Below are 15,299 nucleotides of genomic sequence, written 5' to 3' on the forward strand. Positions count from 1 at the left end.
ACACATACAGGTACATCTGCAGCCTACCCGGCATGCGATCCAGACCCAAGGCTCGCCATGATCAGATCACTCAACTACATCTCGTCAGGAACGCCACGGTCAATGACCATGACGTTTCCAGATCCACAACAGGGTTAATTCAGCAAAAAACCATACTACCAGCACAGCATAACAGAAAACAGTAGACCGGCAACGAGACAGCAACATGTCACTTTAAACTAGCATCCATTATGCCATGCATCCTTGATGAATATTTAGTCAAATGAGTACTAGACACAGATCCCAGGATTATTTGCCGCGACACGACAGCGGCTTACAGGTAATACCAGTTTGAACCTTTCTTTGTTTTTCGAAACGATGACCAGTTTTGAATCTTTCTTTCAAGGAATTTTGGATTTTTTTTTTAATCAAGCTTTAGGTGAATGCAAAACCCTTTGGCCAAAAAGTTGCGGTATTATGAATCAATAAAATGATCTTGCGGTCGACTGAACGGACATCCGATGAGCCTTGCTGCTGCCTTAGGTCTTCAGGGCGGTGCTTTTGCAGATCGGACACAGGTTCTTCACCACTAGCCATTGCCTGATGCAGCTGGCATGGAAGTCGTGCCCGCAGTGAAGCGTCCCGAGATCGTCACCGTCCACATATTCTTCCTGAATAAATGAACAGGGGAAAAGAAGGTCAGGAACTTCATGTCATAATTTAGATTGGAATGTATGTAACTTCAGTAGTTTTTCTGTTATCATTTGAAGAGTGAAGATAAACATGGCAAGATCCTAACAACACATGTACTGAAACGTTCTCCTAAACAATCCCTAGGCATGATGCTGAATGAAAAGGGATTCTTAGGAAGTCTGACAGAGCATAGCTTTAGCAATGTAAAATAGTACTTCCAAATCAATGATTATGCAAGACCAAAATTCATACTTCCAAATCTATGAAGTATGATACGTATCCACGATTAGGCAAAACCAAAATCCATACCCTTATGTAAGCTCATGAGCATAACTGACAAAAAAACTCAGAATTCTGAAAATCAGCCAAAAGTTTGTGGTACAAATTTACATTGAGTATATTGTGTCCATAACTCCAGACTATTAGTTTGGATACTAAGTCGATGGATGGATGTGAGCAGCAATCAAGCCTAAGGATTTTACCAAAAAAGAATTCATGTTTAAAGGACAAATATAAAAAACTAGACAAGTCTAGGACAACGCATCAAACTAAGTCCAGGACAGTTTAATTGATATGTGACCTACTTGGATTCAAAACTAAATGTACATACTTATATAAGAACTGAAGCAGTTTGATGTTTTCCAAGTTTAAACATAAAGAGAGTACAAAAGCTTTGAAACATGAGTGCAGAATACTGATACCTGACAAATACAGCATGGCTCATATTCCACAGATGATAATCTCCATGACGAGAATTTCCTTTGCTTCAGGAGCTTCATCACATCGTTCTCGGTGAGCCCAGTGCTAACATTTCCTATTCTTTCCTCCAATGCTAATAGTTCCTGAAAGATGAGTAGAGAACAAATATCTTGAATACATTTTAGCTTGCATGAAGATAAAGGTAATGCCTCTACAAATAATACTGACCTCATAAGACATATTGTCTATGTCAAGACGCATATCCCTGTGTCTATCATGAATCTCGACGCCACCATAGAAAATAGACTGCTTCAAGAACAGATAGAAATGGAAACAAAGTAAATCCCCAAATATATCAGCAAATACAAACACTAAAAGGGCATCAAATACTAGACTTTTATAAGATTCAAGTAATTTTCACTCTGCAAGTTGTACATTCATGTAATATGAAACAAAAGACACTCCGAAACTTATCATGTTAGGATAAGATCTCCTATTCTAGCATGCGATGTGCTGACTATTCTTTATTTAAAAATCATCACAACTAGACTTGTGCTACTTGATGTATAGTAGTTCTAGAGGAACGTTGTGACTGCTGACTGGCCTCCCATTTTAAGGATGGTAGGTTCATCCGTTTGCTTCTATCCTGCTTAAGTACAGATTCACAATGCATATAGTTTTGCACTACTAATTACATCCAAAATATAGCAACGTAAAAACCATGTATACTAAATGTTCTCCTGTCAAACAACTAGTGCGTTACTACAAATTAACTAGGCATGATGGGGCAATGCAAGTAAAGTCAGTAAGTAATCAGACAAAAAACAGGACTCAAATATCGATCTACTACTATTAAGTAGATTTTGCCATCTTGGTTTTCTTTACAGAACAATACAAAATTTGCATGAAGCTCATACGACAAATGCTATTACTGACCTCAAATCTGACATTCTCCCCTCTCTGAATCATTTCTAGTGCATTCCGTATCTGGTGATAAGTAGAAATGTCAATATCATAGTGTCATAAGATTGCTCCTAATTTTAGAAGTAAAGCTTTGTAGCAACTAAATATGATCCAGGAACTGCTGACTAGTTTTCTCCAGTATAACTACTAACTAGACACTGAATACAGAGAGTTTGGACACAGATAGAGCGATCAGTTTTCATGATAATACAGTGGTATATCACAATATAGGCACATCAAAGGGGGAGAAGAAGGATGAAATGGTATATAGAACAAGAAAAAAAAATCAGGGTTTTTTATAAGAGGTAAAGTCAATCGACTCACCTCCATTAATCTTCTTCCCTCCCTAGTATTCCTCATTGGTAATGGAACACCCCAAACACCATCACCCTGACGTTCCAATAGAAACCCTGACCTTAAGCGCGGGTGCTGCGGACCACGAAGTGCTCCAGATAGACGACCTATTTCCTATTATGAAAAATAAAATTTCATCAAGCTAACAGAAAAGAAGAATTAAGGTGGAAAACTAAACATATGAAGACATGACAGAGGAAAGTTACCTCTGATAAATTTCTAGGGTGCCGTCGATGTAGGTTCTGATGAGTGAGAGATGTTGAGCCTGCTGGTCGACTAATCGTTGAACTGGCATTAGCTCTTGATACAGAAGACACATTTCCAGGGATGGTAGCACCAGGATTGTCAGAATTCCAATTAGACAAATCTGGCACCAAATGTCTCATGTCTAGTGCAGCATGAGGGGCCGCATTAGGGAAGCCGGGAGCTACAAGATTCCTCCCAGTAACTTCCTCTCTGCCAAGAATTATGTTGTCCAAACTGCCAGCTCTTGACGATGAAGCTCCATGGCCAGCAAAACGGTGTGCGGTTTGTGGAATACCAGGGACTACATTTCCAGGATGCTGGTATTGCAAGTTGATTCCACTGACCACAGGCATAGCCGCTTCTAGTTCATCAAATGCGCTCTGAAAGGCAGGCGCCTGGTGATAATATGAACCGGGATGCCTGATAGAACCTGAAGGGGGCCATACACCATAGGGGCTAACCTGCTGAGCGGTGGTAGTTCTTGCCCGAAAACTTCTCTGTGAATTTCCTGAAATGTTATTGCCTCCGCTAGGATGATTGTAGCTAACAGATGACATTCCTGTAGCAGCTCCATAGTTCGGGAGTTGTTCCTCGATGGAACTTGGAGCCAACAAGAAGTTATGAGACGACACATTTGGGCCAGGAGCCGGATTGAAACTTGAGGAAGGAACACTATGGAAGGCATTATCATTTCTGTGGGAAAAGCTTGTGCTAGCACCTGCTGAAAACTGCCCATGGACTCCTTCAATGTTTTTCCTCTTGCACGCTAAACGTCGGCCGTCCAGGGAACTACTGCCTGGTCTTTGATCAACGTCCTCTGGCATCAGGGCAAAATTCCCCAAAGGATGTTCGAAAGCATTCAAAGAAGGGAACGGCTCCGGCTGCTCGTCGTCTAAACCAAAAGTTCTGTAAGGATGCAATCTTAGCTCAGTGGCCTGGGCGGTGGCATCAGTACGGGAACACCCAGCATGCTGCTGTGAGCCTTGAGAGGCGTTGTTCGCATTGGAACTCTGACCGAAGAGATCATGGCCACTGGCGTTAAGGTTGATATCCACATTATCCAAAGAAAGGCTGTGCTCAGCACCCAGGCGCCTCTCACCGATCCTCAAACCACCACCAATGTTCAGATGCTCAGCCTTGATCGCGTTGGAGCTCCCATAGTTGAGCGCATTGCCACTCGAGCTAGCCTCACCTGACCCCCAGAAACCCAAGAACTGGCCATCTTGATGCGCCTCGCCTCCATACGGAATGGCGCCGTCACCGCGGTTCATCTCGTAGCCTTGGAGGTTCTGCGACTCCGCCGCTCCAAGCATGCTGTTCCAGTACGCCTGCTGGTCCATGACGGGGTTGCCCGAACCAGACCCATGGTCAAACCCGAAGACGTCGGACAGCTGTTCGACGGAATTCCTCTGCCCTTGCATTATCGAAAGGGTAAAGGGGTGTCCTTCTACAGATTGTTCTGCGGCAATAGCATGTCAGATGCTGCTCGACTCTTTCCCAGTGATTCAAGTGTGACCTGCATACAAATGTTCAAAACAGATTAGAAATTTTGGAACAGAAAAATCTTCTGAAATCTGAACATTCTTGGATGAACAAAAGAGAGAGCAAGTAGCAGACTCAAATGATGGAATGCGGAATGCTGCTAGTCAATTAAGGTTTGCCACAACATCAAGAAGAGACGATCCCTATCAAAGCACTAATCTCACATGGTTGGTTACCCACAACACCACGAATCCAGTCCTCTTTGTGGCCAAATCTACGACAGATACACACATTCAGAAAAAAGATGCCCCTTTTCCGTCTCTGGTGTACCCTTTTGCCCTTTTGATATCTGGAAGTAAATACGGCCATTCCGGATAGATATCCAGCGATTGATCCGTGACGGCATTAACTCTGCCCCTCAGCAATCTTGGCGTGAGCCGCATTTGGTGCGTGGATACAGTACACCAAACTCGATGCCAAGTTTGCCCCTGCTCTGCTGCTGTAAGCAAAGCAAAGGTGGTGCCACTGCCAGCCACTGCATTATTTCCGGGCTGGAAGAAAGCAAAGGTGATGCATGCATTTTTAAGTTTAATTAATAATTTTTAAAAATAAAGGGAGGAAAACACGGCGATTCCACCACATTGCTTGCATGCGGCGGCCTGAACAGAAAACAGATGGACGGACGGACGGACGGGCTGCATGCAAACGACGGGATGGGGCCCACGGGTTGCGCCTGTGAACGAGGCTTAAAAAATGGCCTCTTTTCTCGCGCATTTATTTCCCTTCGCTTTCGGTTTTGGCCAAAGGATGCGGCAAAACCAGCGAAAAGTAAAGGAAAGGTAGCCATCCATGGATGGATTCGAGGAACAGATCGGTTCTCTCGTCGTGAAATCGAAAGATGAGCGAGCAACGGGGGAAGGGATTTGATTGGCCGGCGGAGAACAGGCAAGACATCTCTGTCTGTCTCGCACACCCAGAAACAAAAACAGGAGGAGAAATCATCCCGATATGTCTGGAGGCTGGAGAAGAAGTCTGTTGTAGGAAGAACTCGAAAACACGGATTCTTGCTGCTGCGTAAGGCGTAAACGATGAAGGAAACACACGGTTGAATGAGCCGTGGGGAATGAATCAACAGGAAAAGAGAGACGACGTTTTGAAAGAACCAAGAAGTTGAACATAGGCGAAATGAATGGGCAGATTAAAAAAGGGGAACAAGAGACGAACAACAAACAGGAGATGGAACAAACCGTAGCAGGAAGCGGTCCCGAGATTCTCAACGGCTCGCCGGAACCACGGCCCAAGCGGACATCAAACTTGTTCGCATCCACCTTCCTTCTCCCCGATCCTCTCTAGCGCTCCAGCCAAGAGAGAAAGAGGAAGAATCAACCCAAGAAACGGAGGAAAACCCAATCAATCGCTGGAGGGAGATGGAGATGGCAGCTAGGTGGGGGGACAGAATTCGGAGAGATGGATGCGGGCGGGTGGAGAGGAGGAGGGAGGGAGGGAGGGAGGGAACGGGTGGAGGAAAATCTGCCAAAGACCAGGGGAGAAAGACGGGGGGCGGAGGAGGGAGAGGTTGGAGGGTGGTGATGAGAGGAGAGGAGAGGAGAGGAGAGGATGTATGTAATGGAACGGGGGGAAGAGAGAGAGAGAGAAGTTTGGCCGAATTCGGATTTATTTATTTCTTCTCTGTCTCACGCCGCACACTCTCTCATCTCTCTCTTTCTCTTGTTGGTCTTTGGGAAGAGGAGGAGGAGGATGGGTATCTCGAGTCTCCCCCACCAAAACCTCTTTTTATATAAAAAATTTAAATGCCTGGAATTAGTTTCGTATAAATAAATAAATAGATGCCTGGAATTATTTCCTAGAAATAAACAAATAAATGCCGCCTCCTCCAAAAACGGCCAAAGATTAGCGTGGCTGTCTGGCTTTGCATTTTCGGCCGCTTTTGGGCCTTTGGATGGCCTTTCTTTGCATGCTCCTCCGTCTCTTTCCACCCTTTCTTTGCCTTGGATATCCATCCCTCTATTTTCTTTTCTCTTCGGCATTTAATACTACTACTTGTGGGCTGTAATCCAAAATTGCAGTCATTAGATACGCCGAGTTGTGTTCCGCGGGGCCCCCACACACCACATGTCAGTACATCATTTAAAAATACCAGGGGGTGAAGGCTGGATGAGTAGTAGTAGTAAATTTCGCAGTGGTCAGGTTGCCATGCCATTATTACACCATGCCGTTTTTCAAGGCCGCCCCCGTTCCGCGTCCATAAACCAGATTTGACCGCATCAACGCTTGTGCGTGAGCATAGAAAATGGCGCGGCCACGTCCTTGGCATGCACCATGGATGAGCCAAGTAATTGCCGCGCCACGTTTCGACCTCTCGCTCTGCGTTTCGGTTGCATCAGGTGCTTTCCCCATAATCTACAGCAAGAAACCCACTAGACTAGATTTTTCACAAGTCGCAAAGCAAAGAAAACAGTATCATTCTGGAGTATCCTGACACGATCCTCCCGTCAGCGTCTCACGCACTCCCCTCATCCACAGAGCGCGCGCGCACGTCGTCGCCGGGGCCCATGCATGCGCCACCGTCAGCGGCGCTGGAGATAGATAGATAGATAGAGATAGCGCCGTCCAGGTCAAAAAAGCCGGTGCGCGGCATGCGCCGTGCATATCAGCGGCGCGCTCGCGTCCGTCCATCTCCACCGCGCCATCGGCGACGACGCACCGCCGGAGCTGACGCGCGACCTCGGCCCGGAGGTCACGGTGCTCCCTCAGGATAAGCAAACGGTTCGTCATCGGGATATAGGATTATAGTGCCATGTGGCCGGAGTGGTGGTGGCGGCAGCGGTGCCCCGGGAATATACGGCGGGGAATCCACCCGTCCGGCCGTCGCTTTTTCTTTTCTTTTTCCTATCTTTCGTCCCCTGGTCTGGTTTCTCCATTTGGGCTGGATTCCCTGCGCTTTGGCGCCCCTGCTCCCTCGCCGCTTTGGGCTAAATTACGCAAAGAACCACTGTCGCGGTGGGGCCCACCGCGGAGGAGATCCCTGCTTTTGTCTTTACGGCTGTTGCTGCTGCTGGTAATTTGCCCTATGGATGAGAGTGAAATGGGGGAATAAAGAAAGGCCAAGGATCGGTATCTCCTCGCAATGGAAGAGGACTGGCTGGATCAGAATAATAATTTGTTGGAAACAAAAGAGTGGCTCACAAGGCAGCCAGCATATGCGTGGCTTATTCTCCTCTCATAACAGGTGCTGCCATTTGTGCCGGCTTATATAAAAGGACCTTCATTTTCACATACCGAGGTGATGCATGTTCACAAGTAAGGGCTCTTCTGGTTTGCCGTCACGTCGCCGGGGGGATGGCGCTCGTACCCATCTTGTCCTGGAACGACGGCGAGACGAGCCACGACTCACTTTCGTCGCTCTCAAACAACTACGACTATGAAGCATACATGAGCCCCTCCTCTCTCTGAACTAGGGTTGGTGTTTCTTTGATTTTGAGCGAGGATTGATAGGAATCTTCCAATTTGCTCGCTTGCTCGTGTTATTTTAGATCCCACAAACAATGGAGGACTCACATTGGTGCGACAGTGTTGTTGGAGCTGGGGTATGCGCCTATAAGCTGCCGGTAGAGAGGGGTGTTGCATTTGAAAGCACCAACACCGGCAGGAGGTTCTATGGCTGCGCTGAGCAGGTTAGTAGAAAATCCTCTATTGGATCATTATGGTGATTGCTCACTGTAGTGCACAACTCAATGTAGTCTTTAGTAGTTTAGTTAGAAGTAGAGGTTAACTGAAGAATTGGTGTATTCATGTGCACATAGCTCTGTTCAATGCATGTTTCAATAAGAATTTCTCTCTCGGGTACAAATGTGGTTATTATTTATTCATGTGCATAGCTTTGTTTGCTTGTTTGAGTCACTACAAATGCATATATTTATTATGTGTATAACTCTTTTTAAGAGCTCAGTCAAAGATAATTGTGATGATTGCTCACAGTTTATTTGAATTAGTTGGTTAACTTGAGTCAAATTTGTGTGTAGTTTGAAATAGTTGGTTAGTGATACATCTCAGACGTGTCTACTTTCCAAACATTTCTGCTCTTGTTTTGAACTCTAATTTGCATGATTCGAATGAAACTAACCGGACTGACGTTGTTTTCAACATAATGACCATTGTGTTATTTTTATGCAGAAAAAAAATTTCGGATTGGGCTGAAAATTTACGGAGAATATTTCCAGAATAAATGAAAATTATTGGCGAAAAGAGCTACTGGAGGGCGGCCATCAGGGAGCAACGAGCTCAGGGGGCGCGCCCTGTGAGCTCGTGGGTCACACGGACCTCCATTAGCCCTAACTTCAACTCCATAAGTACCGTCTCGCGAAGAGAGAAACAAAGAGAAGAAATCGTCGCGTTTTACGAGACGGAGCCGCCGCCACTACATGTTCTTCATCGGGAGGGCTGATCTGGAGTCCTACGGGGCTCTGGAGAAGAGGATTTGTCATCGTCGTCATCAATCTTCTTCATCACCAATTCCATGATGCTCACCACGGGTAGTGAGTAATTCCTTCATGGGCTTGTTGTACGGTCATGGAGTTGGATGAGATTTGTCATGTAATCTAGTCAATTTGTTAGCGCTTGATCCCTAGTAACCACTATGTTCTGAGATTGATGTTGCTATAAATTTGCTATGCTTAATGCTTGTTATTAGAACCGGAGTGCCATGATTTCATATCTGAACCATCTATGTTTTGAATATATTTGAGTTCTTGGTCCTATCTGCTAGTTATATGCACTTGTTATTGTTCCGATCCGTAGACCCCAAAGTGACAGTAGTTGAGATACTCTCCGAGGATGACTGTAATTCGAGGAGTTCATGTATTCCCTATATGTTAATGCTTTGTTCCGGTTCTCTATTAAAAGGAGGCCTTCATATCCCTTAGTTTCCTTATGGACCCCGCTGCCATGGGAGGGTAGGACAAAAAAATGTCATGCAAGTTCTTATTATAAGCACATATGACATATACGAAACGCATGCCTACATTCAATTGATGAATTTGAGCTATTGTGTATCACTCTAGATTGTGTTTGTTATATGATGAATGTCATCCAACACAAATATCCATTGCTGATCTGATGCATACGCTTTTCTCATATTGGTCTTTGCTAAGTTAAACTGTTGTTGTTACAATCACTATAAAAACTGCTTCTATTATTATTCCTCTTACTATTGCTACTGTTATTGTTACTATCAAAACTCTCAAACTATTGTACTACTAAAGACTTTGCTGCAGAGATACTATTTCCCAGGTGTGGTTGAATTGATAACTCAACTTCTAAGGCTCATAAATATTATTAGTCTCCCCTTGTGCCGAATCAACAAATTTGGGTGAAATAGTTCCCTCGAAGACTGTCGCGATCCCCTATACTTGTGAGTTATAAGTTGGTCAATGAACAAGGTCTGCTTAGTGTGTATTTTATTTATGCTCTGCTTACTATGCAATATATTTATGAATTTATTCCATGAATCACTTGAAAAAAGATTATGCCTTTTGATGTTTTCAGGGTGGGTACGACTATGGTGATGTTGAGTGGGTGGATTGGAATGGCCTGATACACTGAAGAATGCTCTGCACAACAATAGGGATATGTATTTGTTGGGGAACGTAGTATTTCAAAAAAATTCCTACGATCACGCAAGATCTATCTAGGACAAGCATAGCAGCGAGCGGGGAGAGTGTGTCCACGTACCCTCGTAGACCGAAAGCGAAAGCGTTTAGTAACGCGGTTGATGTAGTCGAACGTCTTCGCGATCCAACCGATCAAGTACTGAACGCACGGCACCTCCGCGATCTGCACAAGTTCAGCTCGGTGACATCCCTCGAACTCTTGATCCAGCTGAGGCCGAGGGAGAGTTCCGTCAGCACGATGGCGTGGTGATGATGATGAAGTTACCGGCGCAGGGCTTCGCCTAAGCACTACGACGATATGACCGAGGTGTAAAACTGTGGAGGGGGCACCGCACACGGCTAAGAGATAGTCTATTGTGCCTTTGGGGTGCCCCCTGCCCCCGTATATAAAGGAGGGGAGGAGGAGGCCGGCCAACAAGGGGCGCGCCAGGGAGAGGGGAGTCCTACTAGGACTCCAGTCCTAGTAGGATTTGGCCCCACCCTTTTTTCCTTCTACCGGAGGGGAAAAAAGGGAAGGGGAGGTAGTAGGAGAAGGAAAGGGGGTGGGGCCCCCTTCCCAAGTCCAATTCGGCCTCCTCCCTTGTGGGGGGCGCACCAGCCCCTTGTGGGCTGGTTAGCCTCCCTCCTATGGCCCATAAGGCCCATATCTTTCCCCGGGGGGTTCCGGTAACCTCCCGGCACTCCGGAAAAATGCCCGAATCACTCGGAACCATTCCGATGCCCGAATGCAGCCTTCCAATATATGAATCTTTGCCTCTCGACCATTTCGAGACTCCTCGTCATGTCCGTGATCTCATCTGGGACTCCGAACAAACTTCGATACATCAAATCGCATAACTCATAATACAAATCGTCATCGAACGTTAAGCGTGCGGACTCTACGGGTTCGAGAACTACGTAGACATGACCGAGACACATCTCCGGTCAATAACCAATAGCGGAACCTGGATGCTCATATTGGCTCCTACATATTCTAAGAAGATCTTTATCGGTCAAACCGCATAACAACATACGTTGTTCCCTTTGTCATCGGTATGTTACTTGCCCGAGATTCGATCGTCGGTATCATCATACCTAGTTCAATCTCGTTACCGGCAAGTCTCTTTACTCGTTCCGTAATGCATCATCCCACAACTAACTCATTAGTCACATTGCTTGCAAGGCTTATAGTGATGATCATTACCGAGAGGGCCCAGAGATGCCTCTCCGATACTCGGAGTGACAAATCCTAATCTCGATCTATGCCAAGTCAACAAACACCATCGGAGACACCTGTAGAGCATCTTTATGATCACCCAGTTACGTTGTGACGTTTGATAGCACACAAGGTGTTCCTCCGGTATTCGGGAGTTGCATAATCTCATAGTCAGAGGAACATGTATAAGTCATGAAGAAAGCAATAGCAATAAAACTAAACGATCATTATGCTAAGCTAACGGATGGGTCTTGTCCATCACATCATTCTCTAATGATGTGATCCCGTTCATCAAATGACAACACATGTCTATGGCTATGAAACTTAACCATCTTTGATTAACGAGCTAGTCAAGTAGAGGCATACTAGATGTGAAGTTTCACCCGAAAGGTTGAAGAGACGGTAGATGTGAAGTTTGATGAATCTAACGGCTCGCAAGTAGAGCAATTGCCAATTGATGTAGGAGACAAAGACCCTTCGGAAGCAATCCAAGACTTTTCTATTGGCAAGATTTGTCCAACAGAGGTGAAGGAGACTACCTCGTCCGTCCAAGTGGAATCTTACACCTCACGACAAGGTGAACCAAGAATTGATACGGAAGCATCCACAAGTGGGACACACCAAGACGAAGAAAACGAGGAAGTACATCAAGATGAACATCAACAACCTGTTTCTCCACCACGACAAGAAAATGACAACGTCAACAATGAAGAAGAACAAGATGAAGAAGATGTTCCACCCCGAGCCAAGCCAAAGCTCCCACGAGTTCGAGCAAGAATCGCCAAAGACCATCTCGTCGAAAAAATCTACAATGATATCCAAACCGGGAGAATCACTCGCTCTAAAACTCGTTTGGCTAATTTTTGTGAACATTATTTATTCATCTCTAGCATTGAACCTATGAAGGTTGAAGAAGCATTGGAAGATCCGGATTGGATTAACGCTATGCATGAAGAGCTACACAACTTTGAGAGAAACCAAGTGTGGACATTGGTCGAGAAGCTCGACAACAACCACAACATCATTGGTACCAAACGGGTGTTTCGCAACAAGCAAGATGAAGATGGTCAACTCGTCCGCAACAAAGCACGCCTAGTCACCCAAGGCTACACTCAAGTCGAAGGTATGGACTATGGTGAGACATATGCTCCCGTTGCTAGACTTGAGTCCATTCGCATCTTACTTGCTTATGCTAATCACCATGATATCACCTTGTACCAAATGGACATTAAAAGTGCTTTTCTAAATGGTGAAATTGAGGAGGAAGTTTATGTTAAGCAACCTCCCGGCTTTGTCAATCCTAAGAAACCTAATCATGTTTACAAACTTGACAAAGCACTTTATGGTCTTAAAAAAGCTCCTAGAGCGTGGTATAAATGCTTGACCAAGTTCCTTATTGAAAAAGGCTTTGAAATTGGAAAATTTGATTCTACTCTTTTTACTAAAAGCGTTAATGGAGAACTATTTGTGTGCCAAATTTATGTTGATGATATTATATTTGGTTCGACTAACCCTCATTTTAGTGAGAAGTTTGGAAAGCTAATGTCGGAGAAGTTTGAGATGTCTATGATGAGTGAAATCAAATTCTTTCTTGGTTTGCAAATCAAGCAAACTAAGGAAGGTACCTTTGTTTCTCAAACAAAGTACACCAAGGACTTATTCAAGAAGTTCAATATGCAAGAATGCAAAGGTATGTATACACCCATGCCTACTAGTGGACATCTTGACTTGACTAAGGACGGTGAACCGGTTGATCAAAAAGTTTACCGCTCTATGATTGGTTCATTGTTATATCTATGTGCCTCTCGTCCTGATATTATGCTAAGTGTGTGCATGTGTGCACGATATCAAGCGGACCCCGAATGTCATCTTAAGGCTGTGAAAAGGATAGTGAGATACTTAATACACACACCAAATTTTGGCATTTGGTATCCAGAGGTCTTCTTTCGAACTTGTTGGTTACTCCGATTAGGACTATGCCGGAGACAAGGTTGATAGAAAGTCCACTTCGGGTACATGTCAATTTCTTGGTAGATCTCTTGTGTCTTGGTCCTCTAAGAAACAAAACTCAGTATCCTTATCCACCGCCGAAGCGGAATACATTGCCGCTGGTTCATGTTGTGCTCAATTACTTTGGATGACCTAAACTCTTAAAGATTATGGGATATATGTGAAACATGTTCCATTGCTTTGTGACAATGAAAGTGCTATCAAGATTGCTCACAATCTCGTGCAACATTCTCAAACTAAGCATATTGAAGTTCGTCATCATTTCATTCGAGATCATGTTGCCAAAGGGGACATTGATCTTAAGCATGTTCGCACCGATAAGCAATTAGCGGATATATTCACCAAACTGCTTGATGAGAAAGTCTTTTGCCGTTTGAGAGGTGAATTGAACATCATTGATGCTTCAAACTTGGAGTAGGAACTCCATTTGGATACATGCAAGGCATGAGCCTTTGACTAATCCTTGATATTTCTCTCATGATGCTATCTATATGTCTTGGATATATTTGCACCCTTGCATGCTATCTAACCCTTGTAGGTACTTGGATGAACTTAAATCCATGAAATTGCAACTCACTCATATCTTGAGCAATTTCTACATCACCAAGTCTCTACACAATGGTGGTTGAAGACAAGGAAGCACAAAGCCCTTCAAATATATCCTTTGACAAATTCTATATTAAATTCTATGATTATCATTTTGGATACACAAGTGCTCTTCCTTGCAAGACTAACTCATGTAGGTAGATGAACTCAAATTCCAAGTGGTGCTCCAAATTCGTGATAAGCTACATCAACCTTGAGCAACCCACACAAGTTCAACTACATGATCATGATCAACACCACCACCCAAGGTATGTTATTCCATCTTAGAGAAGCTTTACTCCAAGTCATGGGGCAAAGCAACTCAAAAAGATGCGAATACATCAAGATGCTTAAACGAAAAATGGTAACCCCATTTTGAGCTTAAACGATGAGTATGACCTATGATCAAGTGCCCTCACTTGACTCCTATGTCAATATACTCTAACATAGGTGACGTTGTCGCCGCCCAATTCTAGATGAAGTTCTCTTGTGTTTCTCTGTGCTCTTGCATTTGTCTCGTGCATATTTATTTCCCCTTTTCATAAACAAAAAAACTTCATCTATATTCTTTTTCTGTTTACCTGTGTTCTGCATTCTCTGCATCGAATTTATTGCAAATCTTTCAGCAAATTCCTTGCAAATCCTTGTGAGATCTTAATTGCCTAGTGAGCTGAGGTGACAAGTGTTTTCTCTGTAATGGACTCGGTCACACCGGTTTGTTTCCTTCGGTCCAACCAAAATCTTTCGGCGCAACCGAAGCACACAACTCGGTGCTACCGACTTCACTACAGGAAAGACAACTTGCCACTTGTTCCTGCATTCTTTCTGCTCCAGCTCCACTCAATGATTCTTGTCCTCTACCAGCATCACATTCGACTTGCTTTGTGACTCAAGGACCAAACCCTTTTGCAATAAAAATCCAGAAGAGCCCTTCTTGGAAATTGATGTCAAAGGGGGAGAGAGAGATCACATCAAAGCTTAAAGAGAGATCACATCAAAGGGGGAGAGAATACTCAGGGGGAGAGTGTAAGAAACCAAAGATGCTTGGTGTACAAGAGGAGAGAAGTCACATGTCTTCAAGAGGGGAAAGACATGTTCATATTTGATTGTTTGCATTAGCTCTATTTCTTTTCTTTGCTCTGTTTTTCTGTTCCCTATCTTCTCCCAATACTCCCATGCAAGATTCAGGGGGAGCAAGACATCTAAGGGAAGGAAATCCTTGAATTCATTGCACATATTTACCCTTGGGGACATGTCTATATCCAATAGAGTACTCAGTACTCACTCTCTACATGTTATCCCAGTCTTTGTACTCTTGTGGTTTCTTTTGTTTGCTCTGGCTAGTAGGTGTATCTGTGTTATCTAACCTTGTTTACTCAGGTTCATTCTTTCCTAAGCCAACT

At 44.3% G+C, this 15,299-nt stretch overlaps 1 protein-coding gene across 4 annotated transcripts; it reads right to left on the bottom strand.

Moving 5' to 3' along the window:
• Positions 1 to 208: 208 nt before the first annotated feature.
• LOC109785149 (probable E3 ubiquitin-protein ligase HIP1) lies at positions 209 to 6,186 on the bottom strand. 4 transcript variants are annotated; one of them, XM_020343759.4, is made up of 7 exons: positions 5,664 to 6,186; positions 2,895 to 4,450; positions 2,659 to 2,802; positions 2,308 to 2,358; positions 1,600 to 1,677; positions 1,374 to 1,514; positions 209 to 650 (listed from the first exon to the last, which is right to left on the bottom strand). In XM_020343759.4, exons 2-7 carry the CDS (start codon positions 4,353 to 4,355, stop codon positions 519 to 521), a joined length of 2,007 nt encoding a protein of 668 aa, XP_020199348.1. In that variant the 5' UTR covers positions 4,356 to 4,450; positions 5,664 to 6,186; the 3' UTR covers positions 209 to 518. The 4 variants fall into 4 exon arrangements, with proteins under 4 accessions (XP_020199348.1, XP_020199347.1, XP_045089318.1 ...); XM_020343758.4 differs by having other exon boundaries at positions 1,600 to 1,680; positions 5,664 to 6,129; XM_045233383.2 differs by lacking the exon at positions 5,664 to 6,186 and adding an exon at positions 4,552 to 4,663 and having other exon boundaries at positions 1,600 to 1,680.
• Positions 6,187 to 15,299: the final 9,113 nt, after the last annotated feature.

Source organism: Aegilops tauschii, chromosome 2 (genome assembly GCF_002575655.3).
Source record: "Aegilops tauschii subsp. strangulata cultivar AL8/78 chromosome 2, Aet v6.0, whole genome shotgun sequence".
Lineage (NCBI taxonomy): Eukaryota > Viridiplantae > Streptophyta > Magnoliopsida > Poales > Poaceae > Aegilops > Aegilops tauschii.